The sequence below is a fragment of the Macadamia integrifolia genome, chromosome 13 (assembly GCF_013358625.1).
Source record: "Macadamia integrifolia cultivar HAES 741 chromosome 13, SCU_Mint_v3, whole genome shotgun sequence".
NCBI classification, from domain to species: Eukaryota; Viridiplantae; Streptophyta; class Magnoliopsida; order Proteales; family Proteaceae; genus Macadamia; species Macadamia integrifolia.
In genome coordinates, this window is record NC_056569.1 from 21,814,132 (window position 1) to 21,833,673 (window position 19,542).

Below are 19,542 nucleotides of genomic sequence, written 5' to 3' on the forward strand. Positions count from 1 at the left end.
CTTCCATACATGGCTACGTCGCCTCTCAAGTTTGGTGGTTTTTCTCAACCATATGACTATGAAGAATGCATCTTCTTTCTTGATTTTTCAAATGTATTCTCAAATACATGAAATACATTTGAGAATAACAGTACAAAAAATGAGATAGTACATAAAAATTCTACATTACATGCCTTCTACAATTTTCTTGTAAATAGCATTTTCTTTCTTTTTTTTTTTTTTAACTAGAATGTAAATAATAATATAATAATACTTTTTTTTTAAATGTAAATATCAAAAGCATAAAAAAGTTTACAGTGAAATAAATAAAGCATAAAAAAATTAGAAGTGCTTCTTGAGCTCATAAATTTTTCGTTGAAATTAAGTCAAATATTTCTTTTACTATCAGAGATAGATTCACAGTCCCTTGAACTTCCATTACATTTTTTTTTGGTTGGTTTAAACTTGTTCTTCCATTAACACCTTATCTCTTTATCCCCGTTTGGAACCATTTGACAATCTAAATTGTCTAGTTTTGCCCTTCACATCTCTTTTTCATTTCAAAAGTGCTTCAAAATGTCAATGAAGAGAATAAACAATTTCAGCAAACACAGGAAATTTGATGTCTTATAATGACAGGCTTTATTGCAAAATTGATCTTTGAATATGTTTTTGGGAAAGAAAGAAAAAGGTAACAAAAAATTGAGAGAAATAGAAGTCAAAATAAGAATTTAAATACTGCTGAGAATAAGAAAAGTTTAAAATGCTGAGTTATCCTATGAAATTACAATGGAATCAAACAATATAAGAACTATCTGATCTAAGTGCAAGTAAAATTAGTTCACCCAAGGAAACACTTTTCTCTTGCATAAAACTTGGGTGCAAGACTCCTCACTCACATTAAAATCGCCACATGGCAATTAGTTTAACACCCATGTTCAGTGGAGATATCATCCACATTATCATGTAGTCAACTGTGAAAATCCAGACAAATTTGCCTCTCTTTGCATGATTTTCACAGTTCAACAACAATAGTCCAATGCATCTATTCTGACTTTTAGAAAAATAAGAAATTGTTAGCAGAGCTGAGGAGAAGAACTATTCAATGCACACATGATGAAAAGCCCAAAAATTAACACTAAAACCCTAGTTGAACCCTCAGCAATGAGAAGACACTAAAACAATACATGAGGATAGGCAGCTAAAGACTCATGAACTCCAAAGATTCCTACCCTAGCCAGCCAGAGAGAGATTGCATGGATAGTCACACGATTCAGTCTGATCTCGGCAAGAGGACGATCCCCAAGTCCAGTCTGAGTCTGCACAATCCAAAACAATTGATGTGAGTTGAGTTTCTTTGATTAATATTGCAAAACATTTGTGGATTATATTTTGTTTATTGATTTATCATGAAGAGACAACAAGCGTCGTTGGAATTACCAAAATAAACATCTTATATGAGGATTCTAGCATAATATTTTAAGTGAAACAGCTTATAACCAAGAGTGCTTGCAAGTCATGCATGCAATAGACTGAATACAAGAAGGATATGGAATATGTTTCAACACATTGTTTCAATCATGTAAATGTTGAACTGTGTTGAAACTAAAAGATGATGCAATTGGTTAAAACAAAACAGGCTAGACCACAGCTTAAAAGCTATACCTGCATACTGGTCATACCAGCTTAAATTCTCTGAAACCATGAACAAAACCAACACGCATCCTCCTTTTGGGAAAGAGTATGGTTAGAAAATCCAAAAGTAAACTACCAAATGCATCTAATTCAGTAATGTAAAGCCAACGTAACACTATACGATAAACATGTGTGTAGACACCTCATTTTGTCACCCTAGAGGCAGGCATGGTGATGAAGATGTGTCCCAAAATGGTGTGGGACCTATTTCGATAACTTTGGAGGTCTCTATTGCCTCAGTTGACATATGGACTTATTACAAGAAACTTATGAAATGACCAAAATGCCCTTGATAGGGCTGACCGGGTCAAATTTGTGCAAATCTTGAAATTAGCTATACCCGTCTCAAGAGTCATTGTTCTCGCAAAAGGGAAGATGGATAAGGAAGCTAACATAACACTTGAGACATTAAAGGCCCGTTTGATAACGTTTCAAGAAACGCGTTTTCTGTCATTTCTGTGTTCAGAAACGGAACAAAAAACATTTGATAAAACTGTTTCGTTTCACTTGTTTTCAGAAATAGAAATTGAAATTTCTACCTATTGGTCCAAGAAACGACCCAGGTGAAACAAGTTTCGCCATTTCTAAAAACTACTCGTGGCCACTCTTTTTGCTAGTTACTATCGACTTCCAGAAACAAAAATTTATGTTTTTTTCGTTTCTTGAAACAGAAACGACAAAAACGTTATCAAAGGGGCCCTAAAAGCAGTTAGAACATATAGAACTGTTAGCATAATAGGGTCTAGGAATAAATAAGAATTTATTTTTCAATCATATTAGAAAACATGATCAACCATTTGCTAGGATATGGATTTGAATTAATTAAATTCTATCTCATGGAGTGAGAGAATCATTACATCAAGTGTCACAAGTGTAATACCTCCTTAGGATGGTAGCCCTTCTTCAGTACAGTAGCTAAGACACGTAGTAATTTCCAATAGGTTCAACCATTTTTAACTTAAGCTGATTTGTTGTTTTCCAATAGAAAGAAAACAAAATGCCAGAAGCCGATGCCATAATCAATTTCAATACTCTCTAATCTCAGAGTTTAGAAAACAAAGAGCTAAAACGTTTTTAATATCATCATTGCCCCCCCCTTTTTGTTTTAACAAATGGTAATGATGACACCTCATAACTGAGGTGTCCATAATATGGGGTGACAAAATACATTCGCTTAATCCATCTCATCGTTATTTTTTTTTTGTTTTTTGTTTTTTTTTTTTAATTAATGAAATATAATGATGACACCTCATGATTGAGGTATCTATAATATAGGGTGACAAAATGCATTTAATCTCTCACCGACTCATGGCTTTGGCCACCGGATAAACTTATATTTATCTGATATTAATATATATATATATATATATAATGAAATCACTTATAATGAAATCACTGTACGTACAATCTTCGGCCACCAGTACTAAGAAGAAGTATGATCCTAATGGAAAAATCTACTACAATTACCGATTAGATAATGTCAATAATTGTCAGTCAAAGACATATACCAACAAGTACAATATGAGTGGATATAATTGTTATTCCTCCCAGAGTTGTGGTAGTCAAGTATCGATTTAATTTCTTCACTCAACAATATCACATAACAAGTCTCTAGGCATGGAAATAAAACTGGCATGGTTCAGGTTTGTCGAAATGTCACACAGAGAATCTGAACTTCCGCTGGGTATCTTAAAATGTTTCAAAATATTTTTAAATTAAATATTAATATGTATTAATAATTTTGAGAACATTTTGCAAAATGTGAACCGGATCCGGAATTTCATTCAATCATGTCCAGATACTCTCTCTTGATATTCCCCAAATAAATGGGAGTGGATCCCGTGTTGAGCGTCTCTTTCGTCCACAGCCAAAACATTATAAATCCAGTGTATGGATATATAATCCAAAGGACATCAACCAGTGATACACCAAAACCCATAATATTTACCTACAATGATAAGGACCTCTCAGGTCTAGAGACTAATCAAAGACAATAAAAAAGAATCTTGTCCTTCAACAACTGACAGTATTCCATTCAATATTCTTATTTGATCAAATTCAATATACACACAATATATACACTCATATTTGTGTCATTGAATCAACATTCATGAGAACACACAATATGATGACCATATGAACAGAATGTCCAATTTTGCCCCTAGTCATGAAAATATTTAAAGTGAAAACTTATGGACAATCATAGCCCGTCAATGTCATGCAATCATAATTATAAATATACAATTTATTTATAGATTTGATGGACACATTTTCAACAAGAACTTCAAATTTTCAATAGCCTGGAAAGAACATAAGATGCAACCAGTCAACAAGCAGTCATATTTAAAATCCCTTCCCAATCCAAACAGTATACATCTCCACACTCAACAAGCAAATGCACTGTCAAGAGTGTTTTTCCAACATGAAGTATCTTCCCTTCCACAGGATGAAAGTAGATTCTTTTTAATTATGTATCACAAATTCTACAGTTCCATGTATTTCAGCCAAAACCTAAGCTAAATAATACATCTTCCAAAACAATGAATTCCAAACCCTTAGGCTACAACCATTTGATATTCTGATAAAGATTCATGAATGTATAATTCCTTCATGCCATCTGGTACACCTTTAAACCAAACAAAATGATTCTAGGGTTTTGAATGTTCCGGAAAGCGCACTAAAGATTATCCATTACTTTTAAAACTATTAATTCAGTGCAATAGTTAGGAGAAGCAGGGCAGTTTACAACCTCAAAAGTGGCCACACAAGATGGGCTGAAATTCGAAAGGAAGGGCACTTACGATTCGTAGTGAAACTAGTATAAACCCACGAACAAATGGGTTTGAATCGTTTGATGATCCCTTTTACAGTCTTCTTCGCTACGGAAAAATAGACGTTGAGATCCTTCTAAATTTTGCCGCTTTTTTGGCTTGTTATTAATTTGGTCGAGCCGGATCGGTTTGACCACCAAACGCCCCTAAAATAGAAGAGACCGAGTCTATCCAACCAAATTCAGTTTGCGTTGGACTTGCGGTGTGTTTGTATGTAAGTTATAGTTCCTAATCGGGTCAGCTACTATTTATTTTTTGGATAAAAAGGGAAAACTGTAATTAAGTAGTGTAGTTAAGTACATCATTTAGATATTGTTCATAATTTCTATCGCTAGTAGATGCCTTACAAGCTTTGGTAAACATAAAGTTCATGACTAGATGACTTCCCTCCTCTTTGTGATGGAAAGTTATGAAACTTAATAGTTCTTTGATCTTAAAGAATGTGACAAAATGTAGAAGGCGTTATGCACCTTTAGTAGGTTGTGGGATAAGATGAAGTAACTCCCGATTTGAGAACCAAACTTCATTTATATTCCATCATTTAATGATTCCCATCTTCATTCCTTCCAGAATATCTTCCGCTCCCCCGCTTCTCTTTAAGTAGTTGTATTAGAATTTGTGTAGATGATCCTAAATTGACCTTGTGAGAAAATTCCACACACGCATCCTGAAGCTGAGTTCAGCAAATTAGTTGCACCAACACAAACCAAAATTGGGTATATAAAAAAAGGGTAGGAAAGCTTTTTTCTCAAGCTAACCGGACCATCTGTATCTAGTAAGACAGTATCATTTAAGGTCACAAAATAAAGTTTGAGATCAGAAATCCAACTATTAATATTCTGTAAAATTAAGCCAAGGTTAGGACTAATAATATTAGAGACAATTATATCATTTTTATGTTTCCAAATAAAATATATAGTAATAGCAAAAACATTACAGAAGGGTGCTCTATTATACAATGTTTTTGTTGTTGTTGTACCTTTGTTTTTTATTTTTATTTAACTAACGAAAAAAAAAAAAAAAAGTGCTCCATGGTAGTGATCATAGGCCCCAGGCCAAAGCCCCTATAAGAAAAAGGGTTGTTTCGTAAGACGAGAATAATAGTGGGGACATGCCAACTCAAACTTTCAACTAGTTGATTCGAACAATAATGGGGCAAGGGATTCCTTCCACTATGCTACCAAACTTTGGTTGTTATTGTGTTTAAGGGACAAAATATCCAAATATCCACTCTTAAGTATAAAATTAAAGTTATAAGCCAAAATACATGAAAAGAAATCTTCATTGCTATCACTAAATCTAAAATTTCAAAATCTAAATCATCAAAACCAAATATATTATTATATGTAAGTTTTAAACATGACTTGACGGTTTCGGTTCCAAACAAGTTTTTAGGCTTTGAAACTATTGGGAGACCCGTCCCAAACTGATCTGTCTCGTTTACCAATAAATATCAAAATTAAGAATCATAATCAAACAATAACTTAATGGGTGGATTGATTCCAATTCTTGGTGTGTTGATTATGGTCCAAGATTGACAACCTTGTGATGGAGGGGAAGAGGGTGCATCTTAATTATGAAGCCCAATCTAAAATGTTGAATCGGAGGGAAACTAGTGTAAGGCATAAAGACTGAGGTATGGGAGAGGTAAGGTCAAAAGAAAGCTGATATAAATTCGATCAACATTCTTCACAATCAAGAGAGGATTAGGATTACAATTAGTTTCTTAAACAATGGTTCCCAACGGTCCGTAAGAAATAACATGTAATAGCAAATATGGAGAAAAATAATACTAAGTCATTATTTGTCATCTACAACAATCATAACCTTAAGCCCAACGGAATAGAGTCGACTACATGGATCCAATATGCAAAATAGAAAGTAAATAAGCATAAAAGATAGGTTAAAAGAAAGAAACATGGGGATAATAGAATAAGGTATGGCAGAATAGAAAGACGCATCATGGAAACATTCCCTATAGGGTGTCAGCAACACGGGTCCTTGTCCTCTACGAAACTCTATCAAAAGTTATACTAGTGTCAAGCCCTACTCTTTTCATATCTTTTCTGACCACGTTGTTAATAGTCATCTTAGGCATGCCTCTACATTTTCTCGCTCCATCCAAATGAATCTGGTCACTCTTCCTTATTGGTGCTTCCATATGTCTCCATTGGACATGGTCATATCACCTCAATCAGCTCTCCTCTACATTTTCTCGCTCCATCCAAATGAATCTGGTCACTCTTCCTTATTGGTGCTTCCATATGTCTCCATTGGACATGGTCATATCACCTCAATCAGCTCTCAAGGAGTTTGTCTTGAATTGGTGCAACCCCCAAATCATTTATAATACGCTCATTCATTAAGCTATCTCTCTTGGTCTTGCCGCACATACTTCTCAACTTTTTCATTTTCGCTACACTCAGTTTATTCAAAGTACTCTTCTTGATTGCCCAATATTTCGCTCCATACATCATAGTTGGTCGTATAACTGTCTTGTAAAATTATTTATCATACATTCTAAGAAAATGGAAAAACTTGTTATATTAGTAATTCCATTCTTAAATGGTTTTCAAAAAAATATTTAAACTTTAGCTTAAGTCATTGCCAAGAATTTGAGATTAGATTTTACTTCAAGTATATCCAAAATCCTTTGAATTGATGGAGAGAGAGAGCACTTGAGGCCTAGCTAGGTTGGGCCAAGTTTTTTAAATCCGAGACCCAATCCGATGTTTAGGGCTCAGTCAGAGGTTGGCTAGGATATATTTGTTGGCATAAATTCAATCGTGCAGTAAAATGAATCAAATTAGGTATTTCTTGTATTTAAAATCGGATTTATAGACATACATATGCAACAATTTCAGTCTAGGCCAGCCCATGCCAAGCTCAGGGTGGGTGGGTTTGATCTTGTTTTGTGGATTTTACGTCATTTTTAAAGTAAATTTGTCTAAAATACATTTAAGACATAAGTTATAATACTTATCCATAGCTCTTGTCTTACATGCAATAACTATATATATATATATAATACAGGTTTTTGGCATATCTACTTAATTAATTATTTGGTAGGTCAAGCTAGACTAAACATAAGATCTCATCCTGGAAACCCCTTATGTAGCCCAACCAATAGGTAGAAAAGTCTATCATACAAAGTCTAGAAATTTTCAAGCTAGCTTCGGGTGGGCTTAGGCTCACCAAACCAAACTCACATCCCTTATTTAATCTATAAATTATTGATTATTGTTCAAAACCATTGTAATGGATATATTTGCCCCTTACAAAGTAGACCAAGAAAAACACTTTTAGTGAAGACGAGCTTATAATCCAATGATATGCAACTAGGCAATTGGGTTATAGTATAAGTGAAGTTTGCTGGATCGGTCCTCTTAACCCTTATCTTAAAGTTAGTAGTAAATGTGGTCGCGTGGGTCCCCTATTTGCTCCCCTAAAAAGTCTTAAGAAAAAAAAAAAAATCTAGAAGTCTATTAAGATTTTTGTTTATCAAATTGATCTTACACTTAGAGCCTTAAACATAGAGATCTTTTTGGAAAGTAACCTAGAACATTTGGCTTGAACATAGCATATAATATATTCATGGTCAACATGAGATATTTTCATTCGCTTGTTGGCTTGGTGATGTCAGCTCATCTAAAGTTTCTCCTTGTGATTCTGCAGTGGACATCTTTTGAGGCACATCCAGTGAGTCAAATCACTGGCAACTTGATGAGGAAAGGTATTTTGTACTGTCTTCATATTTCCCGCTTGTATCCTAATGCACTTTTGTCACTAATCAATCATTTGTGCTCTAATCTCTTCTAGCTTCTATTGTTGCTTCTGTTGCTTTTTGCCGTGCCTTCTAATTATAAGCTCCTTTTTCTACTCAAATAATAGTTATGATAAATTGTTTATTTTATTGTCCAAAGTGATTAATCATGCTTCCCAAATTCTATTGAGTACGCTTAGTCTAATTGTTTGAATGGATATACAAATGGAACACGCCACAAAATCCATGTAAGCTAGCATCTTGCTTGTATCATAAAAGCAAATTTTTCCTTTCACCAGAGGTGAAAATAGAATCTCTTAATCTATGAGGATTTCTTGATATTTTCAATCAGTAATAAATTAGGTTAGAACAATCGTATGTTATGATATTTTCCACGCCTAGCCAATGATTTCTTGAAGAAAGATATCCATATAGTCATAAAGGAAAGAAAATGTTAGCAGGAGAGAGAATACAAAAACAATGTTTAAACCTCACCGACTCATTTTCCTCGATACATTTAACAAAAATAATGTGCCCAATGCGACGATTGAAGCTCTAAAGAAGATTCCTTTCATATTCTCTTCAATCCAATCGCTTCCATGTTTCCAACCTGTCAAAGATTTTCCATTTTTGTTTAAAATAATAATTAAGATATTTTTTTAATAAATCAATTAAATTACTGTTAATGTACCCCCAAAAAATACTAATTAACACTTAACACAAAATGTCTGTTAGCACATTAGCTATACGATCGGCCGGCGCGTAGAGGCTACGACCAAGGACGCCAAGTAAGATAGTGGGGTCCACTTCATTGCGGTTAGAGAATGATCACCAAGAGTGAGGCCCAGAATTACTAATGGCATCTATTTTCCCACGTCAGATGCGAACCAAATGATTCAAAGTTTTACAGTTATTCTAGTGCCACGTGTCATTAATTCAAAGTGGAACTGCACCGGCACGCATCGGGTATTTGAGTGCGCAGATAGATATAAATGCCTACCGGGTAGGAGAGGGTCACAGAGATATAGTAAATTGATGATCGATTATGATATTAAAAAATTGGGAAAATTATTCAGGGAAGAAAGATCTGAACCAAACGGTTAATGCCTAACTTGTTATTTGATTAAGTTAATTTCACCTGATCCATCTGCCATTCTTGTCTTTCATCCAATTTGTCCGCTTTTGAAGCTTCGATTCCTTACCAGTTTCTGCTTATTTGGATTTTGTTTATTCGTGAAACCGAAGATCCCCTTCGGTTTTTGTCATTCTCTGCTCAGATTTCTGGTCGTAAAGGAGAGAAGAACAAATTATATGGTTTTCCTGTTGCTGCCATAGGCAATTCGATATGATTCTATGCTTTTGCTTTTAGGGTTCCTTCTGCTGCAGCTCGATTGATACATAGGACCGTTTTTATTCATTACAGGTTCGCATTTATGGTTCTAGCAATTTATATAGAGTATGGGGTTTCTTGAATTGAAGAAATTTGGTTGTGTTGAATCCAGCGGAGAAATGACTTGTGAAAGCGATGACATTGTGGTTCCGCTGATGAAAGTGCAAATGGGCGATGAGAAAGGGGATTATGTGACACTGGGTTGCGACAACGATCGTGAACTCGGGGAGTTCCCGGAGGAGCCTCCATGTCCTAAGAGCGGATGGTCTCTGTGGTGGTGGGTGAAGGTGGTTTTGTTGGGCATTTTCTTGGTGGCGGTCGCCGTAGTCGTTGTTGTCTGGGTCGGTCCTATCGTCATGTATAAGGTTATTATGCTTAATTCTTTTTTTTTTTCAATCAATTACAGTTTTCTAGTTCAATATGCACAGTAATTTATAGTTATTGCTATAAAGTCAATTTGTTGTTTCAGATTCCTTTGTTGGACATTTCGTATCTATGGTAGTGTGATTGTATTAAGTGTGTTTCTCCTTTCTAACCCAGAGTGTTTATTTTTATTTTTAATTTCATTTAAGTTTTGACCGTTCATAATTGTTTTGCTTACAAACTTACAAACTGCATTGTTCAAATTGTGTTTTGATTGATGGATTATTCTTTGGATCACCTTTGACTGTTTTCTGCCTAAAATTCTTATATCATAATATAGAAGTTGGGAGTCTGTGAAGTGCTTCTGAATGCTATATGTGCACTCAATCAATCACCCACTAGTTCATTGAGAGCATGGTCCTGCTTATTTTTGGTGCTTTGAGAGGCCATTGAATCAAGGAGTCATGGATTAGCTTCATTGAGTACACATCTTTATTTTTGCTGTACATCACACAAATGTAAATATATGCAAGACTCTCCGAGTGTTTTGATACATTTGAATTTTGATATTATCTTTATCTTAGTTTTAAGTGTGAACATGTAATGGAAGCACAACCTCCAAATTTGTCTCTGAAACTGTTGATTGAACACCTAGACAGTCTGTTGTTGACAAAATGCTGTAAAGGAAGTTTTGCAGAGTCAATTATTAATGGGTTTCACAAAAATAGAAATTGCTTCCATAAGTGATATAGGACTGAACAAAACTGTTTTCAAATAATTTCTCATGGATATATTGGTGCTGCACTTTTCCTTGGTCAGGAATGAGTCACGATAGATTGTCTTGTTCATCTCAAAGAAATGGGAGCAATTGCCCTTTCAATGCCCAAAATTTCTATGATTTTCAGTAGCTTTTCAATGGCTTCTCTTGCATTGCCGGGAATGAGTGGTTTTGTTGAAGAATCGTAGTGTATCAAGGAAGTACATTATGTAATCCAAATGCATTGGGCATCTCTACTGTAAAATAAATCATTGATATATTGCTGGATTAAAAAAAAAGGGGGGAGGGGGAGGGGGGGGGGGGGGGAGGGGGGCATGTAGTTAATGCAAATCCAATCCCAATGATGCAGAAACACTTCTTTGGACCCGATTGAATCCGTTTGAGAACCCAGATCGAGACTGGGTCCGGTCTTGGGTCTTTAGTCTAGTAGGATATTAGTAGTCTGTTTCTTGATTTGGATTTATCTTCTAGTCTTTTGTTTTACTTTGAATAGGCTAGCTGGTAGTAGAGTTCCATTATATTCTAGTTTTAGAGTTAGAGTAGGAGTGTTTTGATTTCTTTTATTATACCACCACAAAGTGTCTATGTGAGCCTGCATGGCATGTGCGACCCCCCCCCCCCCCCGCTTCTTATGTGATTTCCTCCCTCCCATGCAACTCTGAGATTCATCTCATAATCTTTCTCTTCTCCTAGCCAGTCCTCCACCACCCAAACTAGGGAACTAGAAAGGGACTTGCAATCACAGATCTCCAAAATGGAGAAAATTAGCAGCTTATGGAGAAAATTTTATAACGTAAGATATTCAGGTTGACCATGATGCTCAATAAATAGAAGTGTCAAAAGAACTGCTAATCTAGCTAGCGAATTTCAGCAATTCAGTTCAAAATTCAATATAGAGAAAGATAACTAGAAGATTAACTATCAAATTTGAAGCAATTCTTATCAGTATTAAGAAAGATGTGGCTAAGAGAAGCAAGCTGGAATTCAACCTGAAAACTGGGGTGCCACAGCTTAGTGAGGATGAATAAACTGATCTGTAGATGGTAAGAAAGAAGATTAGAAGAAGATACCAGGGCTGGGATACACCTGTTGTGGTTTTGGAATCCACCAAAAACCCCTTGAGGATCCACCCAAGTCAACCCATTGAATCCGCAGAAGAGAAATTAACAGAAAACTAGAAATTTCAATATCATAAAACGCAGGTTATGCCTATACATTTAGAATTCATAAACCAACTCTTTAATACTCCTAACTGATTCAAAGTTTCAAACTACTGTTTGGAAGAGCCAAAACAGACCTGTAGCTGAGACTCCTCAAATTGGGACTCTAAAACCATAGCATATACTAAAATGTTTTCCTAATAATTCTAGAGCTTGACTCAGCTAACACATAACACAAAAGGACAATAAAGAATGAGTCAAATAACCCCAAGGATTCGGACTAAAATCATCCTAATCGACTAATCTCAATTACTAGCTCCTACCAACTTTCTAGGCCCATTAAAGTGACTAATTACAATGAAAACCCATTTGGACCAAAGGCCGAACACATATGCAATCCAACTTATTTCACTAAAATAAGCCCACTTTTGTGATTTTCCTGCATTAGTAAGTGATAGTGGTGTGGTTTTATTTTCTCAAGAGTTAAAAATTAGTTATACAGATGACTGTTGGCTATCTGAGCATGTTAAGTTTATGTGAATTTAATTTACCTTATTCTCCTTAAGGTTCTATTTGGATAATTGAGAAACCAAACTGAAAGGAAATATATGATTCATAGTGAATCATGTTTGTGTTAGACATCATGGAGTGAGTTTGTATTATCTGCTTGATTTGATTCCCGTGACAAGAATGAAATCAAACATCCATTGTAAAAGCATATATTGTATTCCAAAAGAAATATTGAGTTAGTCACGGTAGTGGGTGTCTTATTTGGAAGCATTACTAGACCTTACATAGAAATGCTAATAGATCATCTTAATTGGTGGACGTTTGAACTTCCAAAATTCAAACACAGTGGTAGATGAATATTTCTTGAAAACCCCTATGCCCCTGAGCATAGTTGTCATGGCGTCTAGGCGACCCAAGGCGTATGAGGGGGCTTGGATGCGAGGCCACAAAGGTGCCTGGTCACCAAGGCAACACCTTGATAACTATGCTTCTGAGTGAAAGCCTTGATTTTTTTATTGGTACTTACTAAACATTTGTAATGGGCATTTGATATGTGAATCTGTTCCTCGGTGTTTCCAACAGTTCCTGGCCATAGGATGCCTAGCAAGTGTGCCAGAAGGACTGCACCAGAAGTGGTGTTTCTTTATGTCTTACAGCATGTTCTCCTTTTATGTGTTCCTGCTCTGACCTATTATACCCTTGGCAGGTAGTTATCCCATGCCTAAATTGGGAAAGGGAGACATTCAGCATGCCAGTACTTGTGGTCATACTCTTTGCTTCTGTGGCATTATTTCCTGCAATTTTGGTGCCATCTGCACCTTCTATGTGGGTTGCTGGAATGACTTTTGGTTATGGATATGGATTCCTACTACTTATGGCTGGAGTAACTGTCGGTGTCTCATTGCCATATTTCATTGGTTCTTGCTTTCAGCATAAAATCCATGTGAGTATCTAAGAGCAGTTTCAAATTGCTATTCTTCTTTTGCCAGAGATTTATTTATTTATTTTATTTATCGCTTTTCTGCTTCCCATTAAGACTAATGGATTTTTTGTAGAGATGGTTGGAGAGATGGCCAAAGAGAGCTGCCTTTATTAGATTAGCTGGTGAAGGAAATTGGTTTCATCAATTCCGAGCTGTGACCTTACTCAGAATTTCTCCATTTCCTTATATTTTATTCAATTATGCTGTTGTTGCAACAAATGTCAAGTACTGTCCTTACATTTTGGGGTCGTTGGTGGGAATGGTGCCTGATGTTATCGTTGCTATCTACAGGTAAGATATCTCCATCATGAATTTCTCTTAGCATAAAGCATCTGTGTAAATTTGTCCTTTTTTTTTTTTATAGTAATCTTATTTTACTTATTGTGTATTCGTATGGGCAAGTGTGCGCCCAGACTTTGTGCATGGGTACATCTAGAAGTGCAAACATGCATATCCATACTAAGTTTTTTTTTTTTTCTTCTCTTTTTTAAAGTGAATAATGCATTCTGAGAGACAAAAGGGAAGATATGCGAAGGAAATTAATTTCCTGGATCTGATATTGACTATTCAATAAGAAGTAACTCATCTGCTTTGCCATCAACTGATCTAGGTATTTATTGGAACGTGAGGTATCCATGGTGGAAGCCAAGATGTGGGCCTGTCTGATCAGATGAGTTGACCTCCAAGGTCCAATCTTCCTTGAAGTGCATGCAATTGCAATCACTTACACTCTGCAGTAAGTGCTGGGCTCTCAGCCCTGCTTTATCTTAGTTTGCTCCTCGATGGGGGCCGGGCCGTGACGTGAGATCAGCACGTATACTGTTTATGGATATCTTCAGTTTCAGTTGGGGCCGGGTTCCCTAGCAGTCTCTGCAATTAAGTTTGATGGAGTTAGCTGGGGAATGCTCAGAAGACCTAACAATTTGGGGGATGGGAGGAAAGGATATGATGAACACTGCCTACTCCTGAATTGAATCATTGATGTAGGAGGGTGGGGAAGTCCTTTAAGGATGGTAGTTTTGGGATGAATGGATGGGAAGTTAGACTAGGAATTGAGTGAATAAGATGGTGCTGAATGTTTAGTGAATCTAGGGTTTAAGAAGATATTATGAGACTGGGAATTGGGGTTAGAAAGGATCAGAGGATGATGGCTGCCGCTGTCCAGAACTGACATGCCAACCCAAGTGTGGAATAAAAACTTGCTTGGAAGTTATGGCTTTGGGGAGATTTCACCAGGGCCCCCCAAAAAAAACGGCTTGTTTAACATATGAAAGGGGGGTCTGGTCATTCTGATTGGGGTTTTCCAATCGAGTTGGGGGGTTTAAGGAAGGTGAGGTCAGAAGGATGAAACAAAGCACTTAAAAATTCACTGGTATGACATACTCAAGCCTGTCATAAATCCTTCATCCCTGAGCGACTTGAGTCCTGTTTGAGCATCCTCACCAGCCACACCCAATCCCTCTGATATTACCTATTGATCAGGTCAGCTTCACTTTAGGTTTCCAACCTTGCAGACACCCTGTTTCATGTTACTTTCCTGAACCTTCAACTTGACATAACTCTGGAGCATGGTTTAGTGTTTCGGTCTTCGACAGGTTCCGAGGCGAAACCAAGGGTTGAAACCTAATGTGTGTTCAATCCTCTTGGTGTACAACAAGTGGATTAAAGACTCATGGTGTTGTATACTTGTATTTCCCTAACGTAATGTATATTTTGATTGTTTGAATTTCATATTTACATTTCTTGTAGCTAAATTATATGAACTATGTAGTCAATGTTTATAATAGGGCTAGTGTACAACAGGCAGCAGCATTCAGTGTACATTAGAAAACTTTTATCCAAAGCAGAACCACCATTTTGGGTGCTTTTTCTTGTGAAGGTTTAAGGTTTCAGGTTTAGGGTTTAGGGTTTAGGGTTTAGGGTTTAGGGTTAAAGGAGGCAGCACAAAAAAAAGGTTAAAATGCCATTTTCCAGGCCTCAAAACCTAGGTTTTAATTTTGGCCCAGAAAGAATCTCAGGTTTCGACCTGTGAAGTTTCGGTTTCGGTTTTGGCCAGGGTCGAAACCCGAAACCTCGAACCTTGCTCTGGAGAAACTGATCTGTTAGCCCTGAAGCATCACCCACCAACTCTTTCATCCTTCCTCCATAGACCACTGTTAAGCCTTCAATCCAACCCCGATTAATTCCTATCTCCCACCTGTTCCCTGTTCAGGTTTCAACATACTCTCAGTCCAATAGAACCCCACTACAATTTTCTGTTGTCCCTGGGATTTTAACCACCGAAAGACCCTTTCAAGACCTTCACTTGGCCTGGGTTCCATCCTTTGCAGAGTCCTGGTTTGAGAGATCAAATTTTCCTACCGAGCCTTATTCCTGTCCTGTTTCAAGTTCTGTTTCAATTTCCTTTGATTCTGGTCTAGTTTCTGAACAACCGGACTTCATTGTATCTGTTAGCAGACCTTTCTTCGTAACCTGTAACCCCTAGCTCCAACTCCTCCATTCCTTGGCCACCCTAATATAGGCATTAAGCCCTATATTCTGTAAGTAGAGTTAGAGCTTCGCCAGTGCCACCAATATTTCACACTGTCCTCCTACACCTTGTTGGTTTAAAGGGAGACATCAATGCCAGTTCCATTTGAAGATTTTATTATTGATGACACCTCGTGTAACAGTGACTTCCTAGCTTCCTGTATCACAGTATTAAAGAATTTGCCACTGCAAATTATTTTAATTAATGAGAATGATGTGGGAGCTCCAATACTTCTTTCCATGTGGTTGAGTTGTCCAAATTTTGGTTAGTGATGTAGTGTAAAAAACTCTTCACTTTTATTTGTGAAGTTCCTTATGGATCTCATTGCACCATTGCTCCAGGTTCCTTCGGACACTAAAGAGGTAAGTACTCTTGACCATAATACCAATAGATTTTCAGGAGTAAAATGTATTTACTGTAAACAGTTGCAATCTTTCTCTGCCTGCTAACTAGGTTTTAGAATGACACTTGTAGTTTGAGCTGCAACAAATTCTCTCTAATGTACACATACATGTACATGTTAGGAGTCTGATTATTTAGTTCATGTAATTTACTTTTAAATAGAGAACTTGGTTTTGCATGGACAACAATAAATACCTTGAAGCATGCAAGTTGTTCTACTGCTAATTGTTGAATGCATTTTAAGGGCCAACCTTTAGATGTTAATGTAGACATGATTGGGACCTTCAAAAACATGATTTCTTCTATTGAAAAAACATTTATGTTTTTAAGATTCTATTGCTAACAACCTTCAATGCATCAATGTGCAATTTGTGTGTGTCTATATTTGTTGTATGAAATATAATTTGATCCCTAGCACCTGAAGCGTAGGAGCGAGAAAACAAATGCAAAAAATACATTATATGTGATTGGATGAAGATGATGATTGGAAAGAGCCTCCGCTGGCTGATGATGATTACAAGACTTATCCACGAGAGAGAGAGAGAGAGAGAGAGAGAGAGAGAGAGAGAGATCATTTTAGGTCCTAAGTTTAATGAGATCAGAAAATATTTTTCATTTTTCAGTCGTTGGTACATCTTTTTATTAATGAAACATGGTCCATAATTCTGTCACCTTCTTCTCATGTTTGTATGTGGGCGTGGGATAATCAGACATAGTAAGCCGCTTCTCTTGCTTTGCAAAACATCTTAAAGAGTCTTGTCATGGAATATAATCTCCTGTTCATTCTCTTTAAAGTTGTGTTTGTATTGTTGTTTACAGTGGCATTCTATTAGGGACATTGGCTGAGGCTACGCAGGAGCACAGGTCCCTTACGATGCAGCAGACCATCTTCAATGTCATTGGTTTCTGTTTTACAGTTGCTACTGCGATATTCACCACAGTTTATGCCAAGAGGAAGCTGAACGAACTAAAGGAGGAAGACGAATTGCTAGTGTAGTAGGAGGCTTGGTTTGACCCAAGTATTGTGGAGAATTCCTTCCTTTGGAGCTGGATCAAGCTGTGCACAGACATAAATAGTTCCAGGTGCTTGGGTGGTCTATTCTTTTTACCATCCACGCGATTGGCCACGTGATGGTATTGACATTTCTGACGTTGATGATCCAGGGTAAACCACATCAGCCTGCTGGGAGAAGGCATTCATTGTTTTTATGTGTATATATATATACAAATATTAGTGGTGTTCAGATTGAACATTGTTTGACTGTGCATAGAATGAGTGGAAAAAGCAATGAACTATTTGTTGCTTTCAAGATTCCACAGAGTATTTTGAATGAAAAAAAAAAAAATTATTGTTGTGAACATAGTCATTGTGGTGTTCGTGGAGACTTTGGTTTCTTGTGTTCGCAGGATGAACGAGGCCCCAAGGTCAACTGCCAAAGACACAAGCCCCAAATCAAGGATACCACACTGAAAGCACACATTGGCTTTAAACACATCAATGCACTGGGTGGTTAAACCAATATGACCGGGGAGACCTCCCCAGTTCAAGGACCTCAAATCTGGATATGTTCCATAAATGCATTTAACGGGTCGGTTTTATGGATTTTTGGACCATGTGAACCGGCTGGTTTTGATCTTATCAAACCCATTCTTTTTTTTTTTTTTTGAAGTTTCTTTCAAACTGGACAAGATGGGTTCAAAACCAGGACTAAAAGAGCTAAAACTGGTGATGCTTCAATGGTGTGATCCTTGGTATGACTTTGTCAACCGGTACTAGATATATTAATTTGCAATTGGGTTTGACATTGCAATTCTTTGGATTGGAACCCATTTTCTCATTGAGTGGGTCCTTTCTTTTATTAAAAAAAAACAAATGTGTTTATGATGGAATGATGGATTTCCATCTTTGGAGAGCATATTGCAGCAAAGGTTGAAGACAGGGTAGAACCCCCCCAAAAGTCTAGGATGGTATGTCCTTTAAGACCATCTACAAATGATGACAGTGAGTGTGGACTTTGAATAGGAAGGATGAAGTCTTGGCCTCCACTCTTGTATGATTTAACAGCATCGTCTTTGACCCTCCATCTCCATTTCTGATGTCTGCAATCCATTTATAAGCAGTGAGCCACAGGCCCACAGAACAGCAGTGTCAGCAGGGATTCATTCCCCTCCCCCACCAAACCCATCAGATGTGTTACATAAGCAGAGCATGTCATGTAGTTTATGCAGGTAGTCGGTAAGTATCAGATAGAGTGATCCCACCACCTTATGTTGATCACAGTTAATTGACAATGAGAGAGGAATAACCATGATGGTTATCTGTTTCATGGTCAACCCAGATTACTATGCTCATTCATTGTTAACACACCCTTTCACCCTTCTGGTAATGGCTCATTGCTAAACAAATAATCATGTCCTTGACTCCTTCCAGTAAGTTTGCTATTTTACTGATTAAAAAAGGAAAAATGGTAAAAAATCAATATCAAAGAGTACTTTTGATCAATTCCAAAATAGATTATGGGCGGAGGTTGGGCACGCTGGTAGTTTTCCAGGAGTTAGTAGGCTCAACCAATGGAAGGGCTGAGATGGGAGGGGGTGTGGAGGGGGGGGGGGTTGGGAGGAGAGGGGCAGACATAGTGCTGGCCTACGTTAATTAGAATTGGACTGGCCACTATTGGATTTTTGAAACCATGAATATATTATCTCAACCTGAACCCGCTTAAATTAGGGTTTGAAAAGGCATATCCAGTGCAAGAGGCTTCTAGTATTGTAGGGTTTGGAGATGGTTATTAAATATTCAGCCTTATCTTGCTTCGTGAAGAGACTGTTTTTCAATTCAAACCTATGATGACTAAGTCCCAATGAAGCAACTTAACTTAGATCAACGCTAACAATTTTCTGGTAAGATATTCTATTCACACCCTGAACCATTAAACAGGGTTATGTGGACAAATGGAGAGGAACTAAAAAGAGCATTAAACTCTGAAAAGGGTAGATGGGTTATCAATGCACACCTACCACCAGGGTATCACATTATTAATACACCTGAACCCTCCTGGTGAATGAGAGTAACTCCCTCACTAGAAAAAAGAAAAGAAAATGAGAGTAACTCTACCTATGCATAAAGGCTGGCTATGGTCCCATCCCATGTTTGTAAAG

The 19,542-nt window shown here is 36.9% G+C and overlaps 1 protein-coding gene across 2 annotated transcripts; it reads left to right on the top strand.

The window, feature by feature from the left end:
- The first annotated feature begins 9,283 nt into the window (after positions 1 to 9,283).
- Positions 9,284 to 17,693, top strand: LOC122060171 (transmembrane protein 64-like). Of its 2 annotated transcripts, XM_042623368.1 has the most exons (5): positions 9,284 to 9,691; positions 9,771 to 10,023; positions 13,176 to 13,412; positions 13,525 to 13,742; positions 17,203 to 17,693. In XM_042623368.1, the coding sequence occupies exons 2-5, from the start codon at positions 9,778 to 9,780 to the stop codon at positions 17,378 to 17,380; spliced, it is 879 nt and encodes a 292-aa protein (XP_042479302.1). In that variant the 5' UTR covers positions 9,284 to 9,691; positions 9,771 to 9,777; the 3' UTR covers positions 17,381 to 17,693. The 2 variants fall into 2 exon arrangements, with proteins under 2 accessions (XP_042479302.1, XP_042479301.1); XM_042623367.1 differs by having other exon boundaries at positions 9,284 to 10,023.
- Positions 17,694 to 19,542: the final 1,849 nt, after the last annotated feature.